The sequence below is a fragment of the Mustela nivalis genome (assembly GCF_964662115.1).
Source record: "Mustela nivalis genome assembly, chromosome: 8".
Classification (NCBI taxonomy): domain Eukaryota; kingdom Metazoa; phylum Chordata; class Mammalia; order Carnivora; family Mustelidae; genus Mustela; species Mustela nivalis.
The window spans coordinates 118,057,368-118,073,812 of NC_139027.1; the positions used below are offsets into that span (position 1 = coordinate 118,057,368).

Genomic DNA, 16,445 nt, shown 5'->3' on the forward strand with positions numbered 1-16,445 from the left:
CACCCAGGTGCACCCCAACAAGTTAGCATTTAAATCCTCCCTTTAAGTCGCCCCATTTCTCTGACCACTAGTTAACTCATCTGTAAAATGAAGATGAGGGGTGCTCAGATGGGCGGCTCAGTAGGTTAAGCCTCTGCCTTCGGTTCAGGTCATGATCTCAGGGTTCTGAGATGGAGCCCCGCATCAGGCTCTCTGCTCAACAGAGAGCCTGCTTCCCCCTCTCCCCCCACGCCTGCTTCTCTGCCTACTTGTGATCTCTCTGTCAAATAAATAAAATCTTTTTTAAAAAATTAAAAATAAAATGAAGATGATAGTCTCCTTTCCCAAAGAGTTATCATAAGGAGCTAATGAGAAATAGTGGATTTAAGTGTCCAGCACACGGCAGGAGCTCCTAACAGTCTTTTTTCCTCTCTACCCATGCCCCATGGTCATGGAGAAAAGAAGCCAAGCCAGCATCCGTCCCAGCTCTTTATTGAAAGGGAAAGTAAGATAGAAGGGGTCCCGAGTGGGGAAGGAGCGTGGAGCACAGAGGCAGTAGTGCCTGCCTGGTTGGGGAGAACGGTGGACACTCCCAAGAGACCACTTCAGGGTGGAGGTGCGACGGAGAGGGGGAGGGTAGGGGCGGGATCCGTGGGCTCCTCTCTCCAGCTGTCTTGGAGCCCCCTCTAGTGGTAAGAACGGAGGTGATTCATCTGGCTGGGGAGCCTGCGGGATGAAGGTTCTGGTGCCCCCAGGAGGACGCATTATGTATGTTACAGAGTAAGGTCAATACCTGTGGGTGATGGTTACTAAGTGGGCGGATTTTGAAGGGCAAAGACATCCCAGTTCTCCTGCCCCTCGGCTCTAAGAGACCATTTAAATGCATGTCCAAATTCTCTTCTGAGCTACCTAGGACCCTCAGGCCTCCAACCAGGCTCCCTGGACCACCTGCCTCCCACTCCTGGAGGTCCTGTGGAAGCCAGGAAAGCATCGGGCAGGTCTCCTGTTCCAGCCATAGAACAAGAGCTGGTCCAAGAGGAGGCAGAAGATGTGGGTCCCCATTCCTGCGGACTGACCGCTTTCCTCAGCCACCTCGTCTGTAAACTGAGGCTAATTAGAGCGCATCATGGGCCAGACTCAGGGGCTCTGAGGCCAAAACGCACAGAAAACATTCTGTAGGAGGTGACTGCTTCCGCACCATCCTGGAAGGGAAGTCCCACTGAGTGCTCTTGACCCATCCGCAGGCATGCTGGAGCAGCTGACAGAGGAAGGGGTCCAAGATGAGAATGACTTCGCTACGCAACCCGCCAACTTTGTCTATGGTAATGCTTATATCTGGGAAGAGGAAAGTCATGGAACTCTAGAATCTGATCCAAACCCCTCATAGTATGGAGACAGGAACAGATGGTCTGAAAGGAAAAGGGGCTTCCCCGGGTCACAGAGAATAGAGGGAGGATAGATTGAGAGGGAAGTTTTCTTCTCCTGAAGGGTCTTGGGAAGGAAGGGTAGGTGGGAAGTTTTGGGAGGACCTGGGGAAAGTTGGCATCTTGGAGGAGTTGGGGCTCAATCCCTGGGAAGGGCTACTGGGATTTGAGCTCCAGACTCGCTTGACCTGGAGTTGGGTCTTCTGATAGGTGGAAGGGGCCCCACTGAAGGGGAGAAGTTAGGGAGACAACTGGAGGGCCAGGTGTGGTGGGACAGAGGAATGGTCCAGACCCCAGGTCTGGCTCCTCCTCTGGCCTTATGGGCAGCTCAGGAGTCCCGCTTGGGCTGGATGGTCTGCACAGAGGATTGCCCAAAGGGGCTGGCAGGTGGTGAAAACCAACACTGGCCATTGGCATCGCGGAAGATGGGGGATAGCTGCTGCTCTGGCTCATCCCCGAAGATCTCCACATGGCCATCAGCTTCGGTGTCCAAGGGTTCTGCCTTGGTGTCCGGGCTCAGCCAGCCAGTCATGGCCCAGAGCAGGCAAATGGCCAGCAGGATCCCAGCCGCCATGCAGAGAGCTGTGCCTGCCAAGCGGCAGATGCTCAGGGCCTGGTTGTAATCAGCTGCCCGCTGATCCAACACCAGGAATTCCCCCTCTCCGATGCCCTCCAGCTTGGGAGGCACTGCATAGCCGGTGGTCAGGGCCGCCACACCCAGCAGCAGAAGCAGGGTTCCCGAAGACAGACTGATCTGGAGAGAGGCAAACAGATTGGGAGGTAGTTAGGGTCAGCCTGACAGTGATCCCAATTAGACTTAACGGTAACAACTTAGTCTAACCTTAAGAGATGGGAATCACAGAGAAGTCACAGAATACACTTCCTAGGATCGAACTGATGAGGGGCACAAACTGTCATGTTCTACTTGGAGTCTTGAAACCCCTAGATCAACGTCTTTCCAACTCCCACCTAGCAGTAGGTTTTTCCAGTACCTTGAGTTTCCTTCCATCATTATTTGGGTCCCATCTCATCTCTGTATCCTGTCTGCCCCCTTCCTGCATTCGGGATAACTCCTACACATCCCTCAGATCTCATCTCAAACTCATCTCCTCAGGGAAGCCTTCTGGGATGCCCCTGGCCTGGGTCAGGTCCCCTGCTTTGCATTTGTACAAACACTGTGCACATTTTTTCTTCTGTGCACTCACCATGGTGCACACTTGAACATGGAATTTCATTACTTTGTAAGTGATATCTGCCTGTCCCACTGGAACGAGAGACTGGAGAGCCATGAGAACAGACACTGTCTGTTTTGGGTCACTAGGTGTCTTCCTAGCATGACGCTGGTACAGAGCAGTAACTGAGTGGATGTTTGCAGAATGACTATGTGAACCACAGCTAGGAGCTCCTAGAAGAGAGGGACCACATCTTAAATTCTCTGTCCTCAAGAGCCTAGCACATTGCCTGGCAATTAGAAGATGCTCAAAGATTTAAAATACATGCTCACTTTCTCCTGGGAGTTTTCCCTGCTCACCCCAGGTCCTGAGAGCATCTCCCTTCCTGGCACCCTCTGACCACTTGGCCTGAGGTCTCTAGATCTCTACACTTTGCCTCCCCAGTAGAGTAGAAGCCCTTTGAAAGCCGAGGGGAAGGGCTCTTTGCCTCAATTTCGTTATAGTATTTAGCAAAGAGCTATGCCTGTTGTAGGGATTCTGCTTACTGCCACTTCCACCCTTTCCCTACACTCTGTGCCCTCACTGACCACTCTCCCTGGTTGGTGGAGACACTCACTGCTCCTTTCCTCCACTGTCCCTGTGACAGTACTCCAATATGTCATTGAGAAGCCACAGGAAGAGTTAGCTGAGATGAACCCCACTTCCTTACAGTCAGTGTATACTGTGCCCTCTGGCCATAGTAATTAGTTCAGAGACAGGCAAGTGATCCAATCAGAGCCAATGCAGTGCTTGATAGGACTCCTGGAAATGGAAAGCAGTGTTTCTTTTCTGAAGGAAATACTGGAGGAAATTCTGATTTCCGGCGGATGGTGTGGAGTGAAAATGCTGAAGATCAGAATGGTAGCAGCTACTTGGAGAACATGTGCATAGATTCTGAAGCTAAAGGGGCCACACGGGCAGGGGTACCATGGGGAACCTGAAGACTAAGAGAAATCTTGAACGACTGGATTGAACTTGGCCTGAAGTTGCTCAATCTCTGGCCCTTTCAATAAAGTGGGTGATATTTTCCCTTCCTTGTTTAAGCCCACTTGAGGTTTTTTGTTTTGTTTTGTTTTTTAAGATTTTCTTTTTAGGTAATCTCTATCCCCAGTGTGGAGCTCAAACCTACAATCCCAAGATCAAGAGTCTCACGTTCTACCAACTGAGCCGGCCAGGTGCCCCAAATTTGTACAGTTTTGAATGACTTATCAACAGTAGTCATTTGCCAATTTTTAAAAAAAGTAGGCTCCACATCCAATGTGGGGCTTGAACTCACGACCGGGAGATCAAGAGTCACATGCTCTACCAGCGGAGTCGGCCAGGTTTCCCTTAATTGGGTTTTTGTTGCTTGTACCTGCTGTATCATCTCTTTTTCCATCCACCGATCTCATCTCCTCCCTGCAGCCCCAAGAAATCCCAGGAGTTGCTCCTCCTCTGGCCTTACCTTCCAGCACAGTGTGGGCCAGGGTCGGCGGGGACACAGGATGGGAGGCCCCTCAGGGTCATCGCTGAGGGCCGCACCTGCACAGTCTTCGTAGAAGAGGTGCAGGTAGGAGCGGACCCCATACCATTTGCCATCTTCCACCTTGGGGCCGCGGCTACAGCTGCAGGAACGGTCACAGCCTGGCATTGTGGATCTCTGTGGGGGGAAGCAAGGTGCAGACAGGGGGAGAGTCTTTGTGCGTCATCTGCTTTTCCTCCCATTTTAGATAACCCACACTCATAACGCAGCCTGGCCTTCTAGGTACTGGTTTGTCTTTCTCTAAGTATGCGGTGAATGAGCCAGCGCATAGGGGCACTAAGGCCAGTGCTTAACAATTATAGATGCCAGTAAATGTGCTTGTTTAATCTGGAGGCCACCCAGTGGCTGGGACTGTGGGTTCTGGGGGTCTGACTGTCTGGATCGGAATCCCAGGTCTGGATGGGAATCCCAGATCTACCACTTCCTGGCTGTGTGACTTTAGACAAGTGCTTTCACCTCTCTGAAACTTGGTTTCCTTACCTGTAGAGCAGGGCTAATAGTCACCTCTGCTTCACACAGTCACTATATCTGAGGCCAAGGAATGGCACCAGTTGTCATTACCATTACTGTAATTTCTTCCTTATTATTTTTATTCTAAACCTTTTGAGCCCTGTATCTGGAGTAAGAGGTTCTCATCTCCACCTCCTCTCAAAATCTTCCCCTCTTCCCGGTACTCTTGGGGGTAACTATCATGGCTGACACTTGTCCAATCAGGCTGAGCTCCCAAGGTGCAAGGCTCTAAAATAATCCTACCCGGGGCTGCCCCTCACAAGGCAAGAGCCTCCAAGTCCCAAATCATCTTGACTCCAAAGGAGGTGAAAGCCAGGGTCCCTCTTAGTCTCAGGGTGGTTTTTTTTTTTTTTTTTTTTTTTTTTTGAGGATTTTTCACAAGCAGGAGGAGTGGGAGAGGGAGAAGCAAGCTCCCCACTGAGCAGGGAGCCCGATGCAGGGCTTGATCCCAGGACGGTGGGATCATGACCAGAGCAGAAGGAAGGCAGATGCTTAACACAACTGAGCCACCCAGGCATCCCTTGGGGGGTGTTTAGATTTCTAGGGAAACCCATCTAAGAACCCCTCCTTTTAGAATAATACCCTTTTTTATTGAGGTATATGTGGCATATAATATCGTATTTGTTTCAGGTATACAACACGATTCAGTATTTGTAATGATCACCATAATAAGTCTAGTTAACCTCTGTCACCATACCTAGTTACCAATAAATGTCCTTCCTTGTGAGAGAAACTTTAAGATCTACTCTCGGCAACGTTCAGATACGCAATATGGTATTATTAACTATAGTCACCAGGCTACACATTATATCCTCATGACTTATTTATTTTATAACTGGAGTTTGTACCTTTGACCCCCTTCACACATTTTGCCCTGCCTCTGGCAACCACGTACCTTAAGAATCTCCCTTTTAACAGATGGAGACACTGAGGGCTTGGTAATGGAAAGTAATTGTGTATCTACACATGGAGAGGACTAAAACCAAAGTGGGGGATGAGGAGAAGGGTGGGTTTGGGGAGGGGAGTTGTTTATACTGGGAAAGGATTGGGGTCCTGCATCAGCACCCCTGAGCAGCTTCAAACAAAATAAAGCAATGAGCGGGGTGCCTGGGGGTCTCAGTTGGTGGAGCTTCCGACTCTTGATTTCAGCTCAGGTCATGATCTCAGAGGTCATGAGATTAAGCCCCCATGGGCTCAGCCTGCAGTGTCTCCTGAGATTCTCTCTTTCCCTCTCCCTCTATCCCTTGCCCTACTCATGGGCGCATTCTCTCTCTCTCTCTCACTAAATACATAAAATCTTAAAAAATAATAATAAAGCAATGTGCTTACACTGAAGGATAAGACAAATTTCTGGACCTCCCCCCAATTTCCAATCAGATGTAGCTTTCAATTTCCTGCATAAACTCACTAGCACACACATACCCACATAGCACAGAGAGGCAGGCATACACACACACACACACACACACACACACACAAATCAAACAGAGACATACCACAGACTGATGCACAGACACACACACCTGAGACACACACCAACATGGCTACACAAACATAACAGAGACATACCGAGACAGGCACTTACATACTACCTAGAGACATATTCAGATAGACACACATAGCACCAAGAAACAGACACACTACACACAAAGACACTCCACGGAGAAACACACACATAGACACACACACACACACACACACACACACACACAGAGCCAAAGTGTGTGTTGGGGTAATTCTTGGAGCCCCCACGGATCCACACAAGCGCCAGAAGTTCTCTTCTTATAGCCTGTCTATAAATCGCAGTGCTTTATAACCGTCACCCATAACTCAGGGAAAAAGAGAAGAAAAGGAAAATACAAGAAAAAAAAAAAAAAGTTTTGGATCGAGAATGGAAAAAGACACAGACCAAAACCGAAAGATAAGGAAGAAGACAAGTGGTCCCGCGAGAGAGCAGGAATCTCCCTGGGAGGAAGGTGGGGCGGGGCCCCCGAGGGGGTGTGGCCACTGCAGGAACCGCCCCCGGCCCGGGCCCTCGGGAGGCCTGGGTGGGAAGACTGAATGGGGGCTTGGGGGCAGTCAGAGTCAAAGCTGCAACTATTAATTAAAGTCCTAGGGGAGGGGGCAGGGAAGAGAGGCTCGGGAATTGTAGGTCTGGGTTAGCTCCTCCCCTGCAACTCACCGTCCCTCAATCTCAAATATACTTAATCACTCAATCTTGCTGGCACTGGAGAAGGAAGGTGACCTTGACGCAGCCTCCCGCTAGGCCTGGCCCCTCCCCCTCCCGTGTTAAGGTTGCTAGAAGGCGGTCTGGCGGTCAGGGGGAGGGAGAGAGAGGATGCTCCGGACACCGCGCGCGTACCCGGGACGTGGGTTGCCATGGGAACCGCTGGGGAGGTGTCCCTAGGCGAGGGGAGGAGGAAGGAGCTCAGTGTGAAAGGAGCGGGAAGAGGAGGGGGGCTACAGGGTCGGAGGGGGGAGACTGCGGCGGAGGCGAGCGGAGGGAGAAGTACGCGAAGGTGATAGGCGCAAGGGCCTGAAGATCGTTGGAACCTATTGCCTGAAGGGCCTCATTCATTCTCCTTTCCAGACCCCAATCTGGACCCCCACTGCCCACAACAGTGTCCGGCGCTGCCGGGGTTGGGAGAAGGGGCGCCCTCTTGGGGGGCAAGTCCAGGGAAATCGGGCCAATTCCTCCCTCTCGCTACCGCACCGCTGTTTCTGATAGGACCACCAGTTCCCTGGCCGAGATAAACCGTATCATTTCCCCCAGGGGAAAGGGGGAAACTGAGGCACGGAAGGGTGGGAATAGGTTTTTAATAAAGAGGTGGGTGGGGGTCTTGTCCTCCGAAGCCTCTGCCCATCCTCTCAGCATTGAGATATCTCTGGGAGACGGGGCTGGTGAGATCTCTGCCCCCTACGACTTTTCTGGGACCTCACCTCCCAAAGCTCGAGGCACACCAAGGCTTGGGCAACGCCGTCCCGTCCGAGGTTGGACGTGGCGGGGCTGGGGATGCGGGCTGAGGTGGGGTTCCCCGGAACCCGGGAGAAGGCGGGGTGGGGGTCGGGGCGCGCGCGTGGAGCCGGGCTGAAGCTCACCTCTCTGCCTGCTGTCTCCGCCGAGCGGGAGCCAGAGCGAGAGCCGAGCAGAAGCTGGTTCTGTCGGCGCCTGCGCCGCAGTCGGGGGGCGGGGGTGATACGGGGCTGGGGGGTGAGGGGGGGGGGCACCCGCCAGCCGCAAAGGCTGGCTCTGCAGATTGCGGACCCCTGCAGAATGAGAGCCCCTACCTCCTTCCAGAGTTCCCTTCTTTCTCTGAGACCCCAGGCCGCTCGCGGAAACCCTATCGCCTCCCCAGAACGCGCCCCCTCCTGCAGTCCCTCAAACTTCTGATCCGACTCTCCATCACTCCCTTAATCTCCCACCCCTATCCCTGAAGACCCTTGCTTCACCGAGCTGTCATTTCCTCATTGCATCCTCTCTGGGTCTCCATCCTCTTCCTGGAGCCCCTCGCCATAAGTGTACAAGTGCTCATCTTGCTGACCCCACCCCCACTTTCTCCACAGATTCCAGTCTCTCTTTCTGTCTCTCTCTCTCTCAGCCCTCACCCTCACTCTCTCAGGAGCTCCCTACCTCTTCCTGAGGCCCCTCACCTGTCACTGAATCCCTCGTCCTCTCTCCATTCTCTTTCCCTCTTTGAGCCACTGACCCTTGCTAAGGCTCAGCTCCTCTTATGTCGAAAACGAAGTTGAGGCTGGGGAGAAGGGGTTGGTAGAGAAACTTCCTTTCCCCTCTGGAAGAAACAAGTGTTCTCTCTCCTAACCTACCTGCAGTTCTGCTCCAGGCAGTGTGTGCCTTGTGGCCCCTCTCTCTGGAGAACCAGCCCTTGCCAGACAACTGTGTCTACTTCATTCCTTGTCATGAGCCCACAGCCTTGATTTTGTCTTACACTTGCTGTGTGGTCTTAGGAAAGTCACGGCACTGCTCTGAGCTCCATCAAACACCATTGCACACACATGCCTTCATGCCTTAAGCAACCATTCTGTCTTTCCACGTGCTGGGGGCTGGGGATACAGAGATGAATGAATTCCAAGATGAGGCCAGATCTTTTTCATTCACTATTGTATCCCAGAGAGTTGTGTAGTGTTTGGCGTTGACTAGGCAGCTCAATCGATATTTACTGAACATAGACTAGTAATAATAACAAATATATGGTTTGTTATGTGCAAAGGGCTTATCAAAGTGCTTTACATGTACTACTTACTCATTTAACTGTGTGTGTGAAACAGACACAGACAGACAGAAAAAGAGACAGAGAAAAGTCCTAGAGCCCCAAACTAAAGACCTTGAACAGTGACAGGAGATGATGCTAGAGAGGCAAGCATACATTCGGGGCCTCATAAGCCAAGGTAAGGAGTTTGCAGTTCAACCCAAGGGTTGTGGGGGTCCATGGAAGCTTTGGAAGGAGGGATGTGTTCTGGACTGCACACTGAAAAGATCCCTCTGGGTGCTGATCCCTCTGTAGAACAGGCTAGAATGATTCAGAGAGGAAGCAGAGAGATCCGAGAAGAGCCTCCATATCAGAGATAACTATGACTTGGCCTAGTGGGCTTGCAGAGAAATGAATGGATCCAAGAGATGTTAGGGGGTAAAATGAACTACAGGAGAAGCCCATAAGAAGTTGCCTGTCCCAGCTAGGCTTGGCCTTTGAGTCGTCCCAGTTTAGGCATCAGACAAGTGAAGAAGCAACCAGATGATTCCAGTACGGAACTGTCTGAATCAGGTTCAGCTCTGATAATAATGGGAGAGGGGATGGAAGAAGTTCCAGAGGCGATGGGAAGGGATGAGGTCAAGTGTACAGGAGGGATGGGCTTTGAGCCAGCCCAGGAAGGATCCAGTATCCTCTGAGACCCAGGGGAGGGAGGGAAGGTGGCCACTGAGAAGAGATACAGTGTGGTGGTTATGTGTTGAACTCTGCCTGAAACAGACTCAGGTTTGAATCTTGGTTCTGCCACTCACTGTTTGCATGATTTAACTTCTCTGAGCCTCTGTTTCCCTGACCACGAAATAGAGATAAGATTAGTGGTTGCTTCTCAGAGGATTTATCAGAGTGAAATGAGATGTGCATCGAAGACCCTTAGTGAAGCACGTTGGCACAGAGTCAGACCTCAACAAATGATTGTTGTTGCTACTGCTATTATTGGTGCATTAGTTTATAGGTAAGGAGGGCAGGGAGTTGAATGACAAGAAATCTGATAAATTGAATGCTCTGGAGAAAAACAAGAAGAATCATCTATTAAGAAAGAATGGTTTTAGGGGTGCCTGGCCAGCTCAGTCGGTGGAGCATGTGACTCTTGATCTTGGGGTTGTAAGTTTGAGCCCCACGCTGGGTGTAGCAATTAAATGTAAATTATTAAAAAAGAAAAAGAAGAGAAAGGTTTTAGTTCAACAGGAGGATTAAAAAGGGTGGTGAGACAGATACAAAAGGCCATATGTTGTATGTTTCCATATAGATGAAATAGCCTGAGTCAGAAAATCCGTAGAGGCAGAAAACAGATTAGTGTTTCCTACGGGGTGGGGGAAGGGAGGAATGAGGAATGACTGCTTTATGGGTTTCCTTTTAGAGTGATAGAAATATTCTGGACTAGATAGTGGTGATGGGTGCATAATTCTGTGCATGTACCATCACTAATGACAATTTTATGTTATGTAAGTTTTTCCACAATCTTTTCAAAATGTGGTCAAAATTTGGAATAATCAGTAATGATGATGGTGGTGGTAACAGATGTTACTTACTGAGCATTTACTAGGTGCCAGCATAATTTATCTGCTCAATAACCTTATGAGGTCACTTGCCTGAGGTCACCCACCTGAGGTCATTCAGTCACGATTCCGCAGAATCTGAATTTGCTCTGATGGCTCTGAGGCCATGATCTGTAGAGGCAATGGTGTGCATGGCTGTGACTTTCTCTGGCAGTGTCAGGAGAAATGGGAATGAAGGAGGCTGCTGGCACTCCGGTTCTTGGGTGAGGGGGTTCTCCAGGACAGGTGGGGCAGAAAGGAGGGGTGAATGGGAATGCAGAGGAGAAAACAGATCCCATAATGAACCTCAGGATGGATCCTGGCTCAGTGGGGAAGGATGCCAAAGGCAGCTGAGAAAGAGAGCAGATGGATCTGGAGAAGATGCAGGAATTCCAGACGGAGGAGCTCAATGAAGTCCCAAAATAGGTATATGGGAAGAAAGGGAGCCTGAGGTCAGAGTGTGGGATGTTGTAGTTAAACATTTTAGATGTAGAACGCTGTAAGAGATGAGAAGGCTTACTAAGCCAGTGCTATCCAACAGAAGTTTCTGCAAAGGTGGGAATGGTCTAGATCTGTGCTCTCTGAACAGAACCACTGGCCATATTGGGCTATTAAGCATTTAAAATGTGGCTAGTGAGGCTGATGATTGAACTCTAAATTTTATTTAACCTTAATTACTTTATTTACTTCTTTATTTTTAAGTAGGCTCTATGTCCAACATGGGGCTTGAACTCATGGCCCCGACATCAAGAGTCACACGCTCTACCCTCTGAGCCAACCAGGTGCCCCCTGACCTTAATTATTTTAAACTCAAGTTAAAATAGCCACATGCCGCTAATGGTCATCATATTGGACAGTCAGGTGTCAGTGGGACAAATCTTGCTGCCAGGGCCCTACTTTGAGCATGACTGTCATCTCAGACTCCCATCATCCAAGCCCTTTTACCTAGTGTTTTTGCCCTGCCCCGTAATGGTCTCTTCTTTACATTGTAGCCACAGTGATCCTTAAATCAAGAGTCAGATTCTCATACAGGAGTCTCATTCCCTGGTCAAAACCCTCTAATGACATCTCATCTTACTCAGGGCAAAAGGAGAAAACTGGGGGTGCCTGGGTGGCTCAGTGGGTTAAGCCACTGCCTTCGGCTTGGGTCATGATCTCAGGGTCCTGGGATCGAGTCCCATATCGGGCTCTCTACTCGGCGGAGAGCCTGCTTCCTCCTCTCTCTCTCTGCCTGCCTCTCTGCCTACTTGTGATCTTTCTCTGTCTAATAAATAAATGCTTTAAAAAAAAAAAAAAAGGAGAAAACTGTGGTGGATTAAAGATGGCCACAAACTCTTTTTCACTCTGCCCTTCAAAAGGTGGAGTTTCTTGCTCCTCAACCTGAGCTGGCCCTGCCATTGCTTCAACCAACCAAACATGGCAAAAGCAATGCTGTGTCTGTTCTGGACTTAGCTTTCAAGAAGACCAGCTTCCGGGGCACCTGGGTGGCTCAGTGGGTTAAAGCCTCTGCCTTCGGCTCAGGTCATGATCCCAGGGTCCTGGGATCGAGCCCCACATCAGGGTCTCTGCTTAGCGGGGAGCCTGCTTCCTCCTCTCTCACTCTCTGTCTGCCTCTCTGCCTACTTGTGATCTGTCAAATAAATAAATAAAATCTTAAAAAAAAAAAAAAAGACCAGCTTCCTCTTCCCTTCTCTCGGAACGCTCACTTCTGGAAAGCTCCCTCTTGGGCCCCAGTCCCCTTGCCGAAGAAGCCCAAACCACATGGAGAGGTCCCATGCTGGTACTCCAGCTGACAGTGCCCACCAGACCTCTAGCCCATAGCCAGCACCAAATACTGTATCAGGCAGCATGGTGTGAGCGAGTCCTCTCGGACATGTCCACCCACTTGAGACCACAGATGACATCACATGAAGAGAAGAGCTATCCCACTGAATCCCATAAACCCACAGGATCGTGAAAGATAATAGAACAATGTTAAGCTGTTAAGTTGAAAGATGGTGTGTTACGCAGCAATGACTATCCCAAACCAGTTCTTTTTTTTTTTTTTTAAGATTTTATTTCTTTGTTTGACAGATACAGAGAGAGAGAGAGAGAGAGAGAGAGCGAGCACAAACGGGAGGAACTGCAGGCAGAGGGAGAGGGAGAAACAGGTTCTCTCTGGAGCAGGGAGCCCGACGTGAGACTCCATCCCAGGACACTGGGATCATGACCCGAGTTGAAGGCAGATGCTTAACTGACTGAGCCACCTAGGCACCTCCAAACCACTTCTTACTAGGACCTGTGATTGCCCTTTGCCCACAACCTTACTTACCTCCGTGTTCTCCTCTTCCTCCATTCCCTCACTCACTGCTCCAGCCACACCAGCATCCTTGAGTAAACTAAGCCCATCAGGCAAACCCCTATCTCAAGGTGTTAGAACCTTTGTACTTGTTTCTCTGCTTTATTGCTCCTTCTCCAGAAATCTGCATGGCTAGCTTCTGGCTTTATTCAGACCTCTGCTCACAAGAGGCTTTGTTTAAACACTTTGGTAGAGACATAGACCGCTCACCAAACTTCCATGTGCATCACATACATTTCTCAGTTCCCTTGAAGTTAGACAAAACCAGGTGATTAGTTCTGGCCAATGAGATCCAGGACTCCAAAGAGATCCTTGGCCACAGATTTTCTTGGAAGAGAAAGAGCAGAACTTAACATTCATTTAGTTAACAGAAAACCCTGAAAACAACTGAGGGTGAGAAACTGGGTTGCTAAGAAACCTCCTAGAACGGGGGAGATGTTTGGCATCCATTGCTAGGCAACCTAAAAGAAGCCAGAGAGGCAGGTTTGGCTGCAAGCAGCTTTCCCCTCCTTTACAGAGGCTCCCTGAACGCCAGATGGGATATGCTCTTGAATGCTTCTGGTCCAACCACCTAACTGTATAGATGGGGAAACAAGGCCTCAAAAGGCAGGATGATTAGTCCAGATTCCCTCTAATTTCTCAACAAGAGCAAAGTCAAATGGCAGAGGAGGACATTGTCTTTGGGAGTGGCGTGACTGAGGCAGAGCGTTAGGGCAGAGCTGGTAGCTGAAGAAGAGACTGTAAAAACAATAAAGAAGACAACTGTAAAAGGCCTTGAATGCCAAGGCCAAGAATCTTAACCTTCATCCTGAGGTTAATGGGGAGCCACTGAAAGGTTTCCAGAGGTAGTCACATTTGTTTTCTTTCTTTCCTTTTATTTTTTTTTAAAGATTTATTTATTATGTTTAGAGAGAGAGCAGGGAGATGGGAAGAGGGAGAGGAAGAGAGAATCCTAAGCAGACTCCCCACTGAGGGCAGAGCTGGCCATGAGGCATGATCTCACAACCCTGATATCATGACCTGAGCTGAAACCAAGAGTGAGAGACTTAACCAACTGAGCCATCCAGGCGCCCCAGTCATGTTTGTTTTCAAAAGACCCCTCAGGTTTGGGGGCACCTGGGTGACACAGTTCATTAAGCTCCAGACTCCTGGTTTCTGCTCAGGTCCTGATTTCAGGGTCATGAGATCCAGCCCTGAGTCAGCTCCAGGCTCAAGATGCGAGTGTGCTTGAGTTTCTCTTTTCCTCATCCTCTGTTCACCCCACAACGTGAGCGCCCACATGTGCACACGCTCTGTCTCTTTCTCAAATAAATAAACAGATCATTAAAATGAGCCTGTGAGGGGCACCTGGGTGGCTCAGTCATTAAGCCTTTGGCTCAGGTCATGATCCTAGGGTCCTGGGATCAAGCCCCACATTGGGCTCTCTGCTCGGTGGGAAGCCTGCTTCTCCCTCTCCCACTTCCCCCTGCTGTGTTCTCTTTCTCCAAATAAATAGATAAAATCTTTTTTAAAATTTTTATTTATTTACTTGACAGAGATTACAAGTAGGCAGAGAGGCAGTCAGAGAGAGGAGGAAGCAGGCTCCCTGCTGAGCAGAGAGGCCAATGTGGGGCTCAATCCCAGGACCCTGGGAACAAAACCTGAGCTGAAGGCAGAGGCTTTAACCCACTGAGCCACCCAGGTGCCCCAAATAGATAAAATCTTAAAAAAAAAAAAAAAAAAAAAAGAAAAAAAAAAAAAAAAGGGAGCCCATGGGCTGCAGTACAGAGACTCAGGACAAAGTCCCAATACCCTCCAGGCCCTTCCTGTTCTTGCCAGTCTGTCTCCTCTCTCCCCACCACCCCCGCCAGCCTACAGCCACCTCCCTTCCATGTCCCTTTCTCTTGTGGAGTCCTCTCACTTGCCATTGCTGGTGTCTGGAAAGCTTTTCCCTTCATCTGAATCTGCTTAGTCTTACTGTGCTAGTGATAACCACTGCATAACCAACTGCCCCCAAACTTAGTAGTGCGAATAACCACAATTTCAGGACAACCATGGACTCTATGGGTCAGGAATTCAGACCAGGTAAGAGGGGATGGCTTGTCTCTGCTCCATGACGGCTGAACTCCAGCTGGGAAGACACTGCTTGAATGACTGGGGGCTAGGATCACCTGGAGACCCCTCTGCTCACTTGACCGGCACCCAAGGAGGGTGTCTGGATCACCAGGAGCACCTAGGGGGAGGCTTTGCACCTGTTTGGGGCTTCTTCATTGCATGACCATCTTAGGGGTGTTGGACTTCTTATTTGGTGGCTCAGTATAGAAACCTATAGCATCTTTCTGCTACATTGTATTGGTTATGAGTGGATTGTGAAGGCAGCCCAGACTCAAGAGGAAGGAAATTTATGGAAAGAATGTCAAAGAACATGTAGCCATGTTCTAAAATCACAACAACCTACTGAGGTCTTGGTCACAGCTTAAACATCACCTTCTCCATGAAGTGACCTGACCATGCCCTGCTCCATGTCTGTGTGCCCCCAGCCCCACTGTCCATCTCCATCAGTGCATTTCCATCCCTCTGTTGATGTGTCTTTCTCCTCCTTGGGAGTTAAGTTCAGTGAAGACAGGCCATGTCTGTCTTTTTCATCTTTGTACTCCAGCATCCAGCACAGAGCCTGGCAAAGCTGTTGACTGGGTGAGTGAAGGAGTGATTGAATGAGCTAAGGCAAGGAGTCCAATCCAGAAGCCAATCCTTCCTTGTGAAGCTGATATACTAATTAGAGAGAGAAAGAGATACAAAATTGAAACTGTATATGATAAATACCACAGCGATAAATGCTATTAAGAAAAATAAAGCAAAGTAAGGGGATAGCCTAAGGGTTTATGTGTAATACTTTACAAGACTGATCAGGGAAGACCTTTTTGAGGTAGTGACATTGGAGCCAAGTGCCAAAGAAGTGAGGGAGTAAGCCATGTGGGTATCTGGGAGAAGAGCACTTCCAGCAGAGTGAACAGGAAAAGGGCTGGCTGTTCAGAAGGGCTGAAGTTGGCATGTGCTTGGTAGTTTTAGGAAACAGCAAGGAAGCCAGCGGACTATTGTATGGCAAGGGAAGGAAAAAGCAATAGGAGATGAATCCCACGGGGGGCCCCAAGCTAGATTACATAGGTTTTTGCAGGCCATGCTGAAGACTTTGGCTTTTAGTTTGAATGAGATGAGCACCGGTGGAAGGTTTTGAGAAGTGAGACATAGTCTGATTTGTAGGCTAACCAGATTCCTCTGGCTGCTGTGGATAATAAGACTGTGATTGAAGCAAAGGAGAAAGCAAGGAGTCCAGTGAGAGGTTGGTTCAGGCAAGAGATTGACGGGGACTGTGAGGGTGGCCATTGAAAGGGTGAGAAGTGATAAGGGCACAGGACACATTTTGAAAGTAGAGCCAACAGGGACAAGGGATACGAAGCTATGGGGAAAAAGAGGAGCTAAGGATGACCAACAGGTTGTTGGCCTTTAAGTCACATGTGATGGGAAGATGTGGAGTGGGGAACAGCCTTGGAAGCACTGCAAAAACAAGAATTCATATTTAGGCATGCCAAGTTTAAGGTGCCAGTTGGACATCCCAGTGGAGATGAGGAGGAGGCAGCTCGATAGAAGAGTCTGGCAACATCAGGATGGAGATATGGACTTG

At 49.5% G+C, this 16,445-nt stretch overlaps 1 protein-coding gene across 3 annotated transcripts; it reads right to left on the reverse strand.

The window, feature by feature from the left end:
* Nucleotides 1-454: 454 nt before the first annotated feature.
* NRSN2 (neurensin 2) lies at nucleotides 455-13,122 on the reverse strand. Of its 3 annotated transcripts, none has more exons than XM_082745632.1 (3): nucleotides 12,758-13,122; nucleotides 4,059-4,253; nucleotides 455-2,157 (listed from the first exon to the last, which is right to left on the reverse strand). In XM_082745632.1, exons 1-3 carry the CDS (start codon nucleotides 12,779-12,781, stop codon nucleotides 1,732-1,734), a joined length of 645 nt encoding a protein of 214 aa, XP_082601758.1. In that variant the 5' UTR covers nucleotides 12,782-13,122; the 3' UTR covers nucleotides 455-1,731. The 3 variants fall into 3 exon arrangements, with proteins under 3 accessions (XP_082601758.1, XP_082601759.1, XP_082601760.1); XM_082745633.1 differs by lacking the exon at nucleotides 12,758-13,122 and adding an exon at nucleotides 7,746-7,847; XM_082745634.1 differs by lacking the exon at nucleotides 12,758-13,122 and adding an exon at nucleotides 7,587-7,683.
* Between the last annotated feature and the right edge of the window lie 3,323 nt (nucleotides 13,123-16,445).